Source organism: Notothenia rossii (genome assembly GCF_949606895.1).
Source record: "Notothenia rossii genome assembly, chromosome: 10".
Lineage (NCBI taxonomy): Eukaryota > Metazoa > Chordata > Actinopteri > Perciformes > Nototheniidae > Notothenia > Notothenia rossii.
In genome coordinates, this window is record NC_136908.1 from 46,125,591 (window position 1) to 46,139,798 (window position 14,208).

Here is a 14,208-nt window from a genome sequence, read left to right on the forward strand (position 1 = left end):
ACTTACACTACAGAAAAGAAAGAGGAAAAATATTTTCCACTGTAGAGAATCATCTGGGACAGTAGCCCACTGCAATAGATGCAGAGTCTGTGTCAGTTTTTCTTGTATGTAGGCTATTGGTTAGGGTTAAACACTGCTTTAATATAAACTTTTAGGTTCTCTGTTCTACAATAAATGCCAAGTTTAGAGATAATGGGGAAGTTATAGTTTCATCCAAGTAATGAAATGCTCTAAATTAAACCACAGTGTGATTTCCCATAAGGCAAAGCTGCATCTGATACCAAGTGACTTCAGCGCTGATGAATTTAAAGAACACCTCCTTGGGCATTAATTCTGTATTCACAGAACACAGCTCCTTAATATTTGCAGACATATCTTGTGTTGTTGTTTAATCAGTGCATTTGTATAAAGATTGCCTTAAGGGCACTACAATTATTTAAAAAAGCTTAGGCTATTTATATAGCACTTATCCAAACAAGTATTTTAATGTGCTTGGCTTTAAAAAAAAAAAAGTAGAAAACATAGGACTAAAACCAGGAAAATGCAATATCAATAAAGCACATACAAATGTAGAGTTTATCAGACAATATTAGGAACCAGGTAAGTTATACAAAATTAAAATTTAATTATTGAAAGACCATCTGAGACAAATAATTTCCAGGTCAATGTGAAGGTTCAGCATGATTACATGAGCAGCAGGCTCCTGTCCGACTGGCTGCACAGAGTGCAGTTGCTATGGACGCTATGGAGGTACCGTAAAAAAAAAATCAATATTAGGAGTTTAATATTATCATTTTTTACAATAATAGAAAATAGTGTAAAGGATTACAATTTCATTTATGACAGTTGCATTACACTTACAAGTCTCGGCAACATTTTGTTCTATTTACAGGACTGTCTCAGAAAATTAGAATATTGTGATAAAGTTCTTTATTTTCTGTAATGCAATTAAAAAAACAAAAATGTCATACATTCTGGATTCATTACAAATCAACTGAAATATTGCAAGCCTTTTATTATTTTAATATTGCTGATTATGGCATACAGCTTAAGAAAACTCAAATATCCTATCTCTAAATATTAGAATATCATGAAAAAGTATACTAGTAGGGTGTTCAACGAATCACTTGAATCGTCTAATTAACTCGAAACACCTGCAAGGGTTTCCTGAGCCTTGAAAAACACTCAGCTTGGTTCAGTAAACTAAATCACAAGTATGGGGAAGACTGCTGATCTGACTGCTGTCCAGAGGACCGTCATTGACACCCTCCATCAGGAGGGTAAGACACAAAAAGAAATTTCTCAAAGAGCAAGCTGTTCACAGAGTGCAGTTTCAAAGCACATCCACAAAAAGTCTGTTGGAAGGGGGAAATGTGGCAGGAAACGCTGCACAACCAAGAGAGATGACCGCAGCCTTAACAGCATTGTGAAGAAGAGTCGCTTCCAGAATTTGGGGGAGCTTCAAAGACAGTGGACTGAAGCTGGAGTCCAGGTATCAAAAGTCACTGTTCACAGACGTGTCCGGGAAATGGGCTACAATAGCCGTATTCCCATGGTCAAGCCACTTCTGAACTCAAGACAACGGAAGAGGCGTCTGACTTGGGCTAAGGAAAAGAAGCACTGGACAGTTGCACAGTGGTCCAAAGTCCTCTTTTCAGACGAAAGCAAGTTTTGTATTTCATTTGGAAGTCAAGGCGCCAGAGTCTGGAGAAAGGCTGGAGAGGAGCAAAATCCAAGTTGCTTGAAATCCAGTGTGAAGTTCCCACAGTCAGCGATGGTTTGGGGAGCCATGTCAGCTACTGGTGTTGGTCCACTGTGTTTCATCAAGCCCAGAGTAAATGCAGCTGTGTACCAAGAGATTTTAGAGCACTACATGCTTCCGTCTGCTGAAAAGCTCTATGGAGATGAGGAATTCATTTTCCAGCATGATCTGGCACCTGCCCACAGTGCCAAAACCACCAGTAACTGGTGTACTGACCATGGCATTACTGTCCTCGATTGGCCTGCAAATTCCCCTGACCTGAACCCCATAGAGAATATGTGGGGTATTGTGAAGAAGAAGCTGAAAGACACCAGACCCAACAATGCTAATGAGCTAAAGGCCGCTATTGAAGCATCCTGGGCATCCATAACACCTCAGCAATGCCACAGGCTGATTGCCTCCATGCCACGCCGCATTGATGCAGTAATCCGTGCAAAAGGATTCCCAACCAAGTACTGAGTGCATTAATGGACATTTTCAAATGTTTGATTGTGTTTTGCTGTTATAAATCTTTTTTTTTTACTTGGTCTGAGGAACTATTCTAATTTTTTGAGATAGGATTTTTGAGTTTTCTTAAGCTGTATGCCATAATCAGCAATATTAAAATAATAAAAGGCTTGCAATATTTCAGTTGATTTGTAATGAATCCAGAATGTATGACATTTTTGTTTTTTTAATTGCATTACAGAAAATAAAGAACTTTATCACAATATTCTAATTTTCTGAGACAGTCCTGTATGTTAGCACCAGGCAGTTTAGCAGGTTAGCTTGGTGTGCACACTTGAGGTTTGTAGTTTCACGTAGCCTGCGCAGAAAGAGGAGAAGAGCTTGTGGTGAATCTTTATTTGTTATGTACTGTTAAGATAATGAAAAAACATGATACTTATAAGTAGTTAATATTTGTGTTGTATCAGTGTTTGCTTTTGGAACGCTGCATGGTCCTGGTTATTCCCCTGGGCTAAGCTAGCCCCTGATAGCTAAACAGTTGCTAGCTAGCCTGCTTAGTTTTCTCAGTTGTGGTTATTAACAATACCTAAATATGTATAGTTACTCATGCTGTACCTAAGTGCAGTTTGGAGGTTTTTGCATTTACTTATTTTTACTTTACTTCATATTACTACATTTTGGAGAGAAATATTTAAAACCAGCATCACGACTCACATAATTTGACAGCTAACATTGCTGGTTAATTTATTATAATATTTATCTGACCAATAGAAGCCTGCATTCAATAATTAATATACCGTATTCTAAAGTCTTTGTAAGGAAAGTTCTTCAACATTTTACAGTATAAATTCACAGGTGTTGATAAAAAAAAGAATGATGTCTCAGTTGAATGCATAGCTGCTTTGGCTTCAGGGTTCTCCTTTGCTGGTCATATTTTCATGGCGCCATTAATGTTATTAGTAACACCTGTGACCTTCCTGCCATAATTGGTTAAAATATCAGCTGTTAACAAGGCTTGTATAAGCACCTCTGCTGTCTTAGTTGTACATGTTGCTGATACAATATCTGGTTTTATTATAGCAACAGTTTTGATGCAGAACTGTTAATAATTTAAATAGGAGTACTGCTTCTATTATGCACATTAAAAGAGCAGGGCTAAGCAAGGTAGATATAGGATGCATTGAGGGATTGCAGGCTAGACATTGCTGTGTTAACTTATACACATTTGCTGAGCCACTAAGTTGCTGAGGAACTGGGTGTTTGATTTAAATCACATATACTTTTTGAAAATACATGTCACCTTTATGTGCCTGTCAACACTCAGCATGTGAAGGTAGATGCCTTTGGGTCCTTTGTGCTTGGTATATGGTTATTGCTTCTCAGGATCTGATGTTATGCTCCCTAAGGCCTGTTATTTTATATGTAGAAATGTACAGTATAGCTGTGAAGTGAAAGGAATGGGATTTCATTTGATATTGTAACCGCCCTGTAATCAAACCAAGCATGCAGGATACGTCGTTCCACCTCCCTGATACCTCTCCACACGTCCTCTTTCTCTCCGTCCTTACCTCTGTTGTGACACCACAGGTTGGATTAATTTAACAGGGGTTCTTAAAGTTTTGCATTCATTTGATCCCAAAAGTAGCTTTTCATTTATGTGATTTGGGAATTTGCCTTTGGGAATTAGGTCAAATGAGACAGAATTCCGCATAGCAATAACAGTGTTCACTTCAAATTGAACCAATATTAAGGTTTTATTAGTGTATGTAACTCAATACATTATTTAAAACTGAACCAAGTGATTTAACCCCAAGTGTCAACTAGAACATATTACATTACTGTGACTTATTAGATTCAGAAATATATCTAATTTATGGTTTCCATAAAGAAATGCTGTTCTTTTCTATTCTCAGAAACATTTCCATTAATGTTTGTTATAAACAACAAATATGGGCACAAATGTGCGTTGTCTTAAACCTGAAAAGGGTTCATAGTGTCAGAGTGTGTAATCCACTACATGGTGAGAGAATGTGGGAAGGAGGGGGGGCGGATATTATAACTGTCTTTAATCTGGCTAAGCATACAGTATGGATAATCCGCTCTCCCTCACTTTTACTTACTTAGTCTTATTCCTACAATTTCTCTGGGCAGCACGACTATGTAATCTCACTGAGATTATTGTAATGCTGTCTCTCTTGTCTCTACCATTCTCTACCATTTTTGTTTTGTTGTTTTTATTCCACTTCATTTATTTGTTGTGTGCAGTATTGTGTATTTTTATTCCCTGCGCTTTCCCCAACTGAGTAAATGTACAGGATGACTCTGGGACCCCTGCCATTTTACAATTTTAGTACCATACCCCGAGGAAATGTAGCAGTACAGATATTCAATTCTAAAATCTAAACTTCAAAACATTGATAAAGAGTTGTGAGAATGAATAATCATTATGTAAAGTTGCTGGTCTGATGAGCGGTGTTCAGTGTGTGTTGTTGACAAAAAGTGAATGAACTGTATAACCTACACAATATGTTGAGGAAATAAACAGTACACAGTTAGCTGTTGTACTTGCTTGACGGGAGTATATTAGTCACCGTCTATTCTATTCGACAGGGAGAGACTTCACTGTCTGAAAATACACAGGGCTCACTAACCGATGTGTCAACAATTCAAACGTTCCTGAAGCCTCCAAAGTAAACTGCTAAACTGTACAAAAACTGAAACGCTGAGAGAAGGTGATTTCGGAGCTCTCTGACAGTTGTTTGTGTTAGTAGAACTTCCAAAGTGTAGCAATACTCAGTTACAAGTAAAAGTCCTGCATTCAAAATGTTACTCAAGTAATTTGGTCCATTTCAGAATGGGCCAAATCGGTAATGGTGCAGCCAATTTTAATTCCTTTGTACACTGACAGCAGGGTATACTTCAGGTGTAACTAGGTCTTATTTAAGTGTTGTTTTATTTCACATTATTAATCAAAATCTGCAAAGTAACTAAAGACATTAAATAAATATATTTGAGTGAAAGTACATGATTTACCCCTGAATTTTAGTGGGGTAAAAGTTCAAAAAAGAAAAAAGTGTAAATACTCAACTAAAGTACAAGTCCCTAAAAATTGTACGTAAGTACAGTACTTGAGAAAATGTACTAAGTTACTTTGCACCACTGGTTGTTTGCTAATTTTCTTTCTCCTCTCTTCTTTTCCCCTCTCCACTCCAGGCTCCGACTACTCTCCCCCTCCCCCACTTCCTCCCCCTGTACTGACCAACGAGCACAGTGGCGGTGGCAGCCACAGTGACCATGGTGGAGGAGGGGGCGGGGTCAACCATGGGGTGGGTGTGGTGGGCCTGGCCCCGGAGCACATGGCCACACCGGGGGCGGCCCTGAGCTGGCAGGCGGCTATCGACGCAGCGCGGCAGGCGAAGATAATGGGCAACACTGCGTCAAGTGTAGGGGCGGTGCCCGGGTCGGGAGGGGGCGGGCCCATCTCCACGGCCAGCTCCACGCAAAGGAAGAGACAACACTATAGCTCCAAGCCCAAGAAACAGACTACAACGACAGCCACAAGGCCGCCACGGGCCCTGCTCTGTCTCACACTCAAGAACCCCATCCGCAGGGCCTGCATCAGCATCGTAGAGTGGAAGTATCCTTTAACAAACCATAAGGGGAGGCTGGTCTTTATAAGGTTTGCCATGTGGAATAACATGCAGCATGTGTCACTTTCAAGAGACATTTCCTGTTTTTAAATGTTGTCACACTGAAATTTTTTAAATGTATGTATTACTGTATTAGGTTAGTTGAAAGCAATAATAACAAGTTTTAAAAATAGATATTATGTTCATCTTAATATGATTGCTTTCAACAAACCTAAAACAGTTATGTGAAATCTGTTTAATAGAAGTCAATGTTTCAGTTTTTTCAGTGCACCTGACATTGTTAAGGAATTCACAATACTTATAAAATTACAACATTTAAAGTGTAGAAGTGCAAAAGTTATTTAAAAAAACTAAAAACATCCTCGATGCAACTGTGAATCAGTCAGTCAATCTAGAATCAATAACTTCTATACGGTTTTAGTGCTGATGCTATCTTCGCAGCTAGCTTACTGTGAACAAACAGAGCAGATTAAGGTGTACATTTCCATGCACATCTCACATAAATACTGGTATAGTGTCTGTGCTGCGACCACATTTCATCCTTCCAGTTTTGAATGGATTGATTGATGCTGGATGGAAATATGCAGGTAGAAAAAACCATGGCAATGAGGAGAGAGAGGGGAATATAAAGGATAGAGGACCTAAACGTGTTAGGAATTCATCACACAGCCTCTTCTGTTTAGTTCCCTCTTCCCTCTTCCTTCTACTCTTTCTTTCTTAATCCGTCTCTCTCCTTTCCTGTGTCACACTGAGTGTTATTCACTCACAGGGCCTAATCCTTTTCCCCTTCCTCTGCCTGTCCTTCTCTCGCTTTTTCTGCTCTCTCTTTCATCTCACATTCTTTTCTCAAAGGAGGATAAAACAAATTGTGTCATTTTCATCCCTCCTTCACACCCCTCCGAGCATATGTCTTTCTTCCAGCTCTGCCTAACTGCATTCATCCTCTCTCCCCCAGGTACACACATGCCTCTGTTCCTGCTTTGCTCCCTCCTCCCTCCACCTCCACATCTCTCTAACCGTTTATTATCCGTCTCTGCCTGTCCCTGTCCATTCAAATCCCTTTATTCCTGCTGTTCTTCCACACATCTCTCCTTTCTACCCTTCCTCCCCCCCCCCTCATTTTTAAGCCTCTGAACATAATGACAGCGACAGAGATGGTCAGAGTCACAGCAAAAGTGATTTATAATAGGAGAGGGTCCACAGGAGCATCGACTCAGCAAGAGCAGAGTCACACATGGACCTGAGAGGAGGGGAGGGGGGGAAGAGGAGGGGTTGTGGGAAAGGAGAAGGGCAGGGCTCTGGGCAGGATATGGATGTCAACAGGAGAGATGATGGAGCGGATTAGCTGGGGAGGGGGGACTGAGGGAAGAGAGGATGGGAAAGGTAAACAAGACAAATAACAGAGAAGTAGGGGGGCAGATATTAAGTGAGGGTAGGAGAAGGGAGAGGAGGGGGATGACGAGGGAGGAAAAGAGGAGTGGAAGATGAATTGAATTGATGAAAAACACGAGTAAGTAGTATTCATGTCTGTTGGAAGAAAGTTGCATTAGGCGATTACCACATTGGAATAAATCAGAATTGTAGGCTTTAATGAAAAAATACTCTTGGTCAAAATCTTGATCATATCATAACCTTCAGGACTTTTTCGTAGTATTCAAAGTATGGTTTAATCACTTTAAATCACAAACAATACCCGGAAATCTAATTTGGCTTTAAAGGAGTTGTTGGTGTAAATATTGATTGAAGAGGCTTCTTGTGGATTTTCTTTCTTTTCTGCCATCAACCTACCCATAGCTGTAGTTATTTACATTTGTATATCTAGTGATTACTTTTGTTATAATTCTGGATGACATTCTTATGAACCTGTAAATGATATTATGTTATATCAAATAACCATAACATGGCAATTTGATTTCATTAGGTCTGTTTTGTTTTGATGGTTTTGTTCAAATGAATCAGAAAGACCGAGCTCCATTTTGAGCCTTTTAAAAATGTTTTCATAAAAACAAGTCTAAATGTCCCATAGGAACAGCCCTGCCCTTTAATCCCGCTCTGTGTGGTAAAACAAGGGATGAAGACAAATTGTCTTGCTGATCACCTTGAGTATTTATAGTAATTATTCAAAGTCATAATGCAATAATAGGTCTCAATCCATCCCAGTGCTGTGCTTATGGTGTTGAAAACAATGAAAAATGAATGGGAGAAAGCATGCATAAACCCTCAGGGTCAATGGAACTCTCTCATCGAATGACTGATCGGTGTTCAGATCATTACCCACAATTCCCAGCATCATTCATTAAAACAGCTCTGAAAGGAGGGAAGGATGAGAAAGCCAGGGTTACTGAGAGAGAAACGTGAGGGAATGAGATGAGTTAGGGAAAGATAAAGACATTAAAATAAGCTTTTTGGGAAAAGACCAGAATGAAGAAGATGTAACAGGATGGAGTCATAACAAACTTGGAAGAAGCAGAACAGTAGCAAAAATGCAGTCAAATGTGTCTGTCAGCATTTCTTTCTGCCTGCTTTTGTATCCAAACACACTTTGGAATATTTTCATCACGGCAATGCATTTGAACATTAGTGTCTGGGTGACTGTATGCGTCTGTTCTGTCTGTGTGTGTGTGTGTGTGTCTGTGTGTGTGTGTGTGTGTGTGTGTGTGTGTGTGTGTGTGTGTGTGTGTGTGTGTGTGTGTGTGTGTGTGTGTGTGTGTGGGGGTAGTTAAGTATTCATGTGTTGCTTTTATTCTATAGGCTTTGTGTGTTTGCCCCTGCGTGTGTCCTGTATTCTGTGAGTACCGCTGTTTCTAGAAATAGCAGATCCTAAATCTTTCACTCTTCCTCCTCTGTTACCATGACAACAGCTACTGCTCTCAACAGGTCAATGGGGCCTGTCTGAGCTCACAAACACATGCATGCAAAGACACACTTAGATTAGAGAACACACGCATACACAATGTTGAAGAGAGCACACACATGCTTGTACACAGATGATAAAAGGACTAAAACACACACACACACACACACACACACACACACACACACACACACACACACACACACACACACACACACACACACACACACACACATCTCACACAAACACGCACACGTCACACACACAGATGCAACACTCTCACATGCTGTGTAATTATAGCATTTAAGCATTATCTGCACACCGCAAGGTCAGCCTGAGAGACAAGGAGAGAGCGGGGCTAACAACCATGTTCTCTATATCAAATCCAACTAAGTGGTCATTTTGAAAAGGTGTCATTGAGTGCATTTACACACACACACACACACACACACACACACACACACACACACACACACACACACACACACACACACACACACACACACACACACACACACACACACACACACACACACACACACACACACACACACACACACACACACACACACACACACACACACACACACACACACACACACACACACACACACACACACACACACACACACACACACACACATTGGGTTTTCTAGCTTACATATTGCATCAGGTCACTTTGGGGGTTATACTATTTGTATGAATTTTCAACTCAATCAGGCAAACAGATAGAGCTTAATAGAGAAGAGTGTTGAGCTGGCTCTCCCAGATAAAATCCGTATATGACTAGTTCTTGTTTGGATTTGTCGGATAAGAGGTTTTGTGAGCTGCATGTTGTGTTTGTAAGGCAAATGCTGAGTATTTCGGAAAATAACAGCATCCCTCTTTGTATGAAGATGCAATCCCAGTGTGATAATTTGTCGAACAGCATATACAGCTAGCTTGTTAAAACTCTGAATGTGTATATTGAATATCACCGTGGTGGTTATTGCTGTTTTTATAGAGCTGTCCAAGTCAATCCCTCCCGATTAGCTTTGGGCATGAATATTTATGTTCTGTTTGAAATGAATACTGCTTTTGTTGGGCTGTTTAATTTGCATTATTAATAGACTTTGTACTTGTATTGATTCTTCACTTAGACCCTCTCCTCCTGATTTTTCCCAAGTGTTGTTTTGCTCTCAGCAGCACAGCAGACAGTAGATGTATTATCATGTTGATGGAAGCAGACCTCAAGGCTTTTTTATATGATGGGTCAGGAACCCCAAATGAGTTACAGGCTTGTTTTCCTGCTGGTCACGGCATGTCCAGTGTGTGTTTTAATGAGCCCTCGGTACAAGGGTGAGTGATTATCTTTGATGCCTTTTAGTCCCAGGCTGATGCTGTTCAAGGGTCAGTCCTTGATCCAAACATAAACTTATACGGTAAGACTGTAAACTGGAATATTACCCCAACTGAAGGAACTTTACTCAAGTCTTCAAGGCCTTATAGAGAAGATATCTTGTAATGTTTTACTTTAGTCAGAGTCATATAATAGATACATGGTAATGCAGTTGAAAATACGTCTTCTTGTCTTGTGGATTTGAGTTTTTGACAGCGCAACTTATCAGAACAATTATTTTTACGGCATATACAACAAGATCTGGAGTATTAGAATAATTTGACTTTCAGCCAGGAGGAAAGGAAGGAAAGAATAGAAAGGAAAGCAGAACGAGAGCAAAAGGAGGTGACAGCAGTGGCAGTTAGTAATTGTGTTGATGAAAACCAGACCTCCTTTATCTCTCCTTCACATTCCCTCCCTCACTCTCCTTCTTCTCCATTCTCTCTCACTTTGCATCTCTCTCTCTGAGGCCAAGAATAATGAGGTCACTCCCCTCTCAAGGACCGTTCCAAATAAAAAAAACCTGTGTGTCTCTCTCATTCCATCTCGCTCTCACTCTTTCTCTGTCCACATCCCATCATCCACGCGACAGGCTTGCTCCACGGCGTGCCCATATAAGGGCATGCACTGTCTCTCTAACCACCCTTGCACACACAGAGGTTCCTAAGTGACCCAATATGTCTCATTGTGAACGCAAAGGCAAACTGGACAGCTTTGATCTGTCTTACTGTGTACACTGCTTTTGCACTCTGATATGTGCCTATATATACCTCTGCTTAGGTAAGGATGTTTAAACATACCTCTTTGTTGAAATAACATGCCTGATTTGAACTTTTTTTGTGTTCAACAGGGCTTGAGGTCAAAGTCTGTTTTGTACTGCATAGGTTTTTTCATGGATCATCGAAAAACTGGCTTAACCTGGAACTATTTTTATTACAGGAACCAATTAGGTTTTAAACAAAAGTTTGTAGTACATGGATGCAAAATTCAGTATTTGCTCCAGTCAGCTGTGTGCTAATTAACACTTTGTGGAAAATAATGGTTTAACATTTTTTGTATTCTAAAAAGTCATATCAACTGATAGCAGTTATATACAAAAATCAAAGGCAAAATAAACACCTTACAAAAGTTTTTAGTAATTCTCATTTCTCAGTGACATCGAAAATAATCAGATTGAGTTATGGAAAAAAATAATAAAAAAATGTTGGGAAGTTGAAACAATTTAGAAAGTAGATTATTCCTAGTGTGAAAATGTCTCTTTGCTTGTGTTTTGTGTTCTCTGTTCCGGTGTGTATGTTCCTTAACCCTCCTCTCAGACCATTTGAAATCATCATCCTGATGACCATTTTCGCCAATTGTGTGGCCTTAGCTGTCTACATACCCTTCCCCGAAGATGACTCAAACGCCACCAACTCCAACCTGGTGAGTAATCCACGATATTTAAACATGCTGTGAAGTCCACTAGCTGGTTCAAATACCTGCTTGGCTCATTGGTTTTTTTCCCCCCATTCCTGCAAGACTTGGTTTTTGTTCTTGTGGTCGGACACCTGCGTTTCCAAGGTGAATGCTTTGTCTTGACTCACATTTGATTTGGTGTGTGATGATTTATGAAACAATTCTTCAGAAGATTTTTCTCTTAATTAGCATTACTGAGCAGCATTGTCATTCACACATATCCAGCTGATTCCACTGCCTGTGTGATTTCCTGCCACGTATATACGAGGCAGGAGAGGGGGAGGATGTATGACTCTGTGACTGGTTCATGGAGGTGAAAGACAAGATGTGTGAAGGAAAGGAGAGAGGCATTGAAAGGAAGAAAGATGGGAGAAGGACAGAATAGACCTTTGTTTTATCAAGCAGGGATTAAAGAAGAATGTCTTTCTTTAAATAATCTCTTGATGAGCTTTTTTTGCTCTTTTCATTGGTTGTTTAAATATAACAGACTTGTTGATTATGATGTTCCACTTTAAAGCTTGAATAAAATGAAGAGTTTGTTTATTTTGACTGAAGACTATTGAATTGAATCAAATAAAGCTATTTTAGTTGATTTTATCAAAGGCTAAGCATCCTGTGGGAAACCTTTTTGGCTTAGAAAATAGTCGTTTTGATTAGGGAATAATTTTGCGGTTGCCAAATTGTCATGTAGTGTTATGCACTGAATGTGGTATTATTTTATATTCTTTTAAGGTAAAGAAAAAATCATCTTACAAATCGAAGACACCTATTGCTTCAGAACTTGATTTTTTGACTGCTTCTTGCCAAACCTCTATTCTAATTACTTGAACCTGGCTGCTAACCAGGGTGTGTGTGTTTGTATTTGTTGGCATGCATGCGTGCGTTTCGTATGTGTGGAAAATAGTGTGTTGCTCGGTGTTCTATTAGCGGTCTATTAGCTATATCTGCTTAATCTGGATGAAAAGCCAATCCCATTGTATATTGGGTAAGAAAGGAAGGAAGAAAGAAAGGAAGGACCCTGAACAGAACACAATCAATAACACAGCTATAAATCAATATGATTACACGATTACGCAGTGTGTGTGAGTGTCGGTGTCTTTCTCTGTGTCTGTGTATGTGAGCTTGCAGCCAGTGTATTAGTGTCAAAAGAAAACTAATCCCTCTCAGGCCATGTCACATCTGTCACTCTATGCTTCTTCTTTTCTATCTTCTCTTCTTTCGAAGAATTCATTTGCCACATTTACTCATTCTGAAAGCTCACGCCTGTAATGTGCTATTCACATGTTATTCTCATTCGTATTATGGAGAGTTTTACTGTTCTTACTTTATAAGAAAACAGTCAGAGTAGCCGGTGATCACATGATCTAGCTAGGAACATTTTGAAAAGCATTCAGTACAGCAGCTTTAGTTATAGCAAATATAGTGATTTTTTTGTAAAAATACCGACTTTTATCAAGCAATATAAATAGGGGAAACTTTAAGAAAAGTAGTGCACAGTGTATCATTTATTTTCAGTGGACAGTCTAGACTAGCTAACAGTAAGTATACATTCTCAATGTCTGTCCACACCACACAGGGGAATTTTAATGACACTCTATTTGCCTTTTTTGAAACCGCACATACACACCTTACCTACTCACCACTAACAGCTGTGGTCGATTAGTTTTATAACCCTTTGACACAGGAAGCGGTGTGCAGATGGACTTGAGGCTTAAAGCAGAATGATGAGGATTAGTAGGTTGTGATTTTTAAACACAACATTCAAAGTCGGCCTACCTGTGCCCTGTATTACGAATCCAGTTCAACATACCCTGGATATGTTTGAGTTATCTGGCTTAACTAACCCTAACATACGCAATCTCGCTAAGCGGTCCTACGACGCTGGTTATCAACTCGGTAACTCAAGCCAGGGTTTCTCTGTCCGGCTGAGTGTACGGTCACATGAAAGGGGCGGGGTTAGCAACATTTGACCAATCACAAACATGGACAAGCGTACTGACAGCACAGCGTCATACTTCCTGAGTGAAAAGTCAACTATAATATTAGACATATGAAGAAGTTAAACTTTAAACATCCATGACCTAAACACTTTATCCAGGATAAAAGCCACATAGCTGCACCTGCAAGGTGAATACAGCTGGTAAAAGAAAAAGTGTTTGGATGCGTACATTAACAGGTTTATGATATTACATTACATTTAGCTGACGCTTTTATCCAAAGCGACTTACAATTACCAATTACAGGGAAATTCTCCCTGGAGTAACTAAGGGCTAAGTGCCTTACTCAAGGGCACACTAGTGGTGGTGTTCCTGGCGGGATTTGAACTCACAACCTTCCGATCTTCACCCCACCTCACTATCCATTAGACCAGTGGTCCCCAACCTTTTTTCCCAAGAGCCCCCCCAAATGACTCCGGTTGGAAGATGCGCCCCCCCCCGCAGAAGAAATTAAAGGACGGCGCGGAAGTGGAAACAATACACAAAGGGATTAAACTGTTTAAAACCCATGCTCAAAGTTAGCCGGATTTTGCCAATGTGTTTATGTGGATTCGAAAGTCGTAAATAATCTACAAAATGGAGGAGACCGATCTGATCGGAGCAACTGTGACAAATAATCCAACTGAAACCGGCATGGACAATGACTATGTTTTAAAAATGCGCTT

General features: G+C 39.9%; 1 protein-coding gene across 29 annotated transcripts in view; it reads left to right on the top strand.

The window, feature by feature from the left end:
- cacna1c (calcium channel, voltage-dependent, L type, alpha 1C subunit) overlaps positions 1-14,208 on the top strand; it is a 213,472-nt gene that overhangs the window by 64,293 nt on the left and 134,971 nt on the right. For all 29 annotated transcript variants that reach the window (XM_079653915.1, XM_079653914.1, XM_079653918.1 and 26 more), the window contains exons 2-3: positions 5,423-5,846; positions 11,408-11,513. In XM_079653915.1, coding sequence (XP_079510041.1) covers positions 5,423-5,846; positions 11,408-11,513 — 530 coding nt within the window. The remainder of the gene's footprint in view (positions 1-5,422; positions 5,847-11,407; positions 11,514-14,208) is intronic.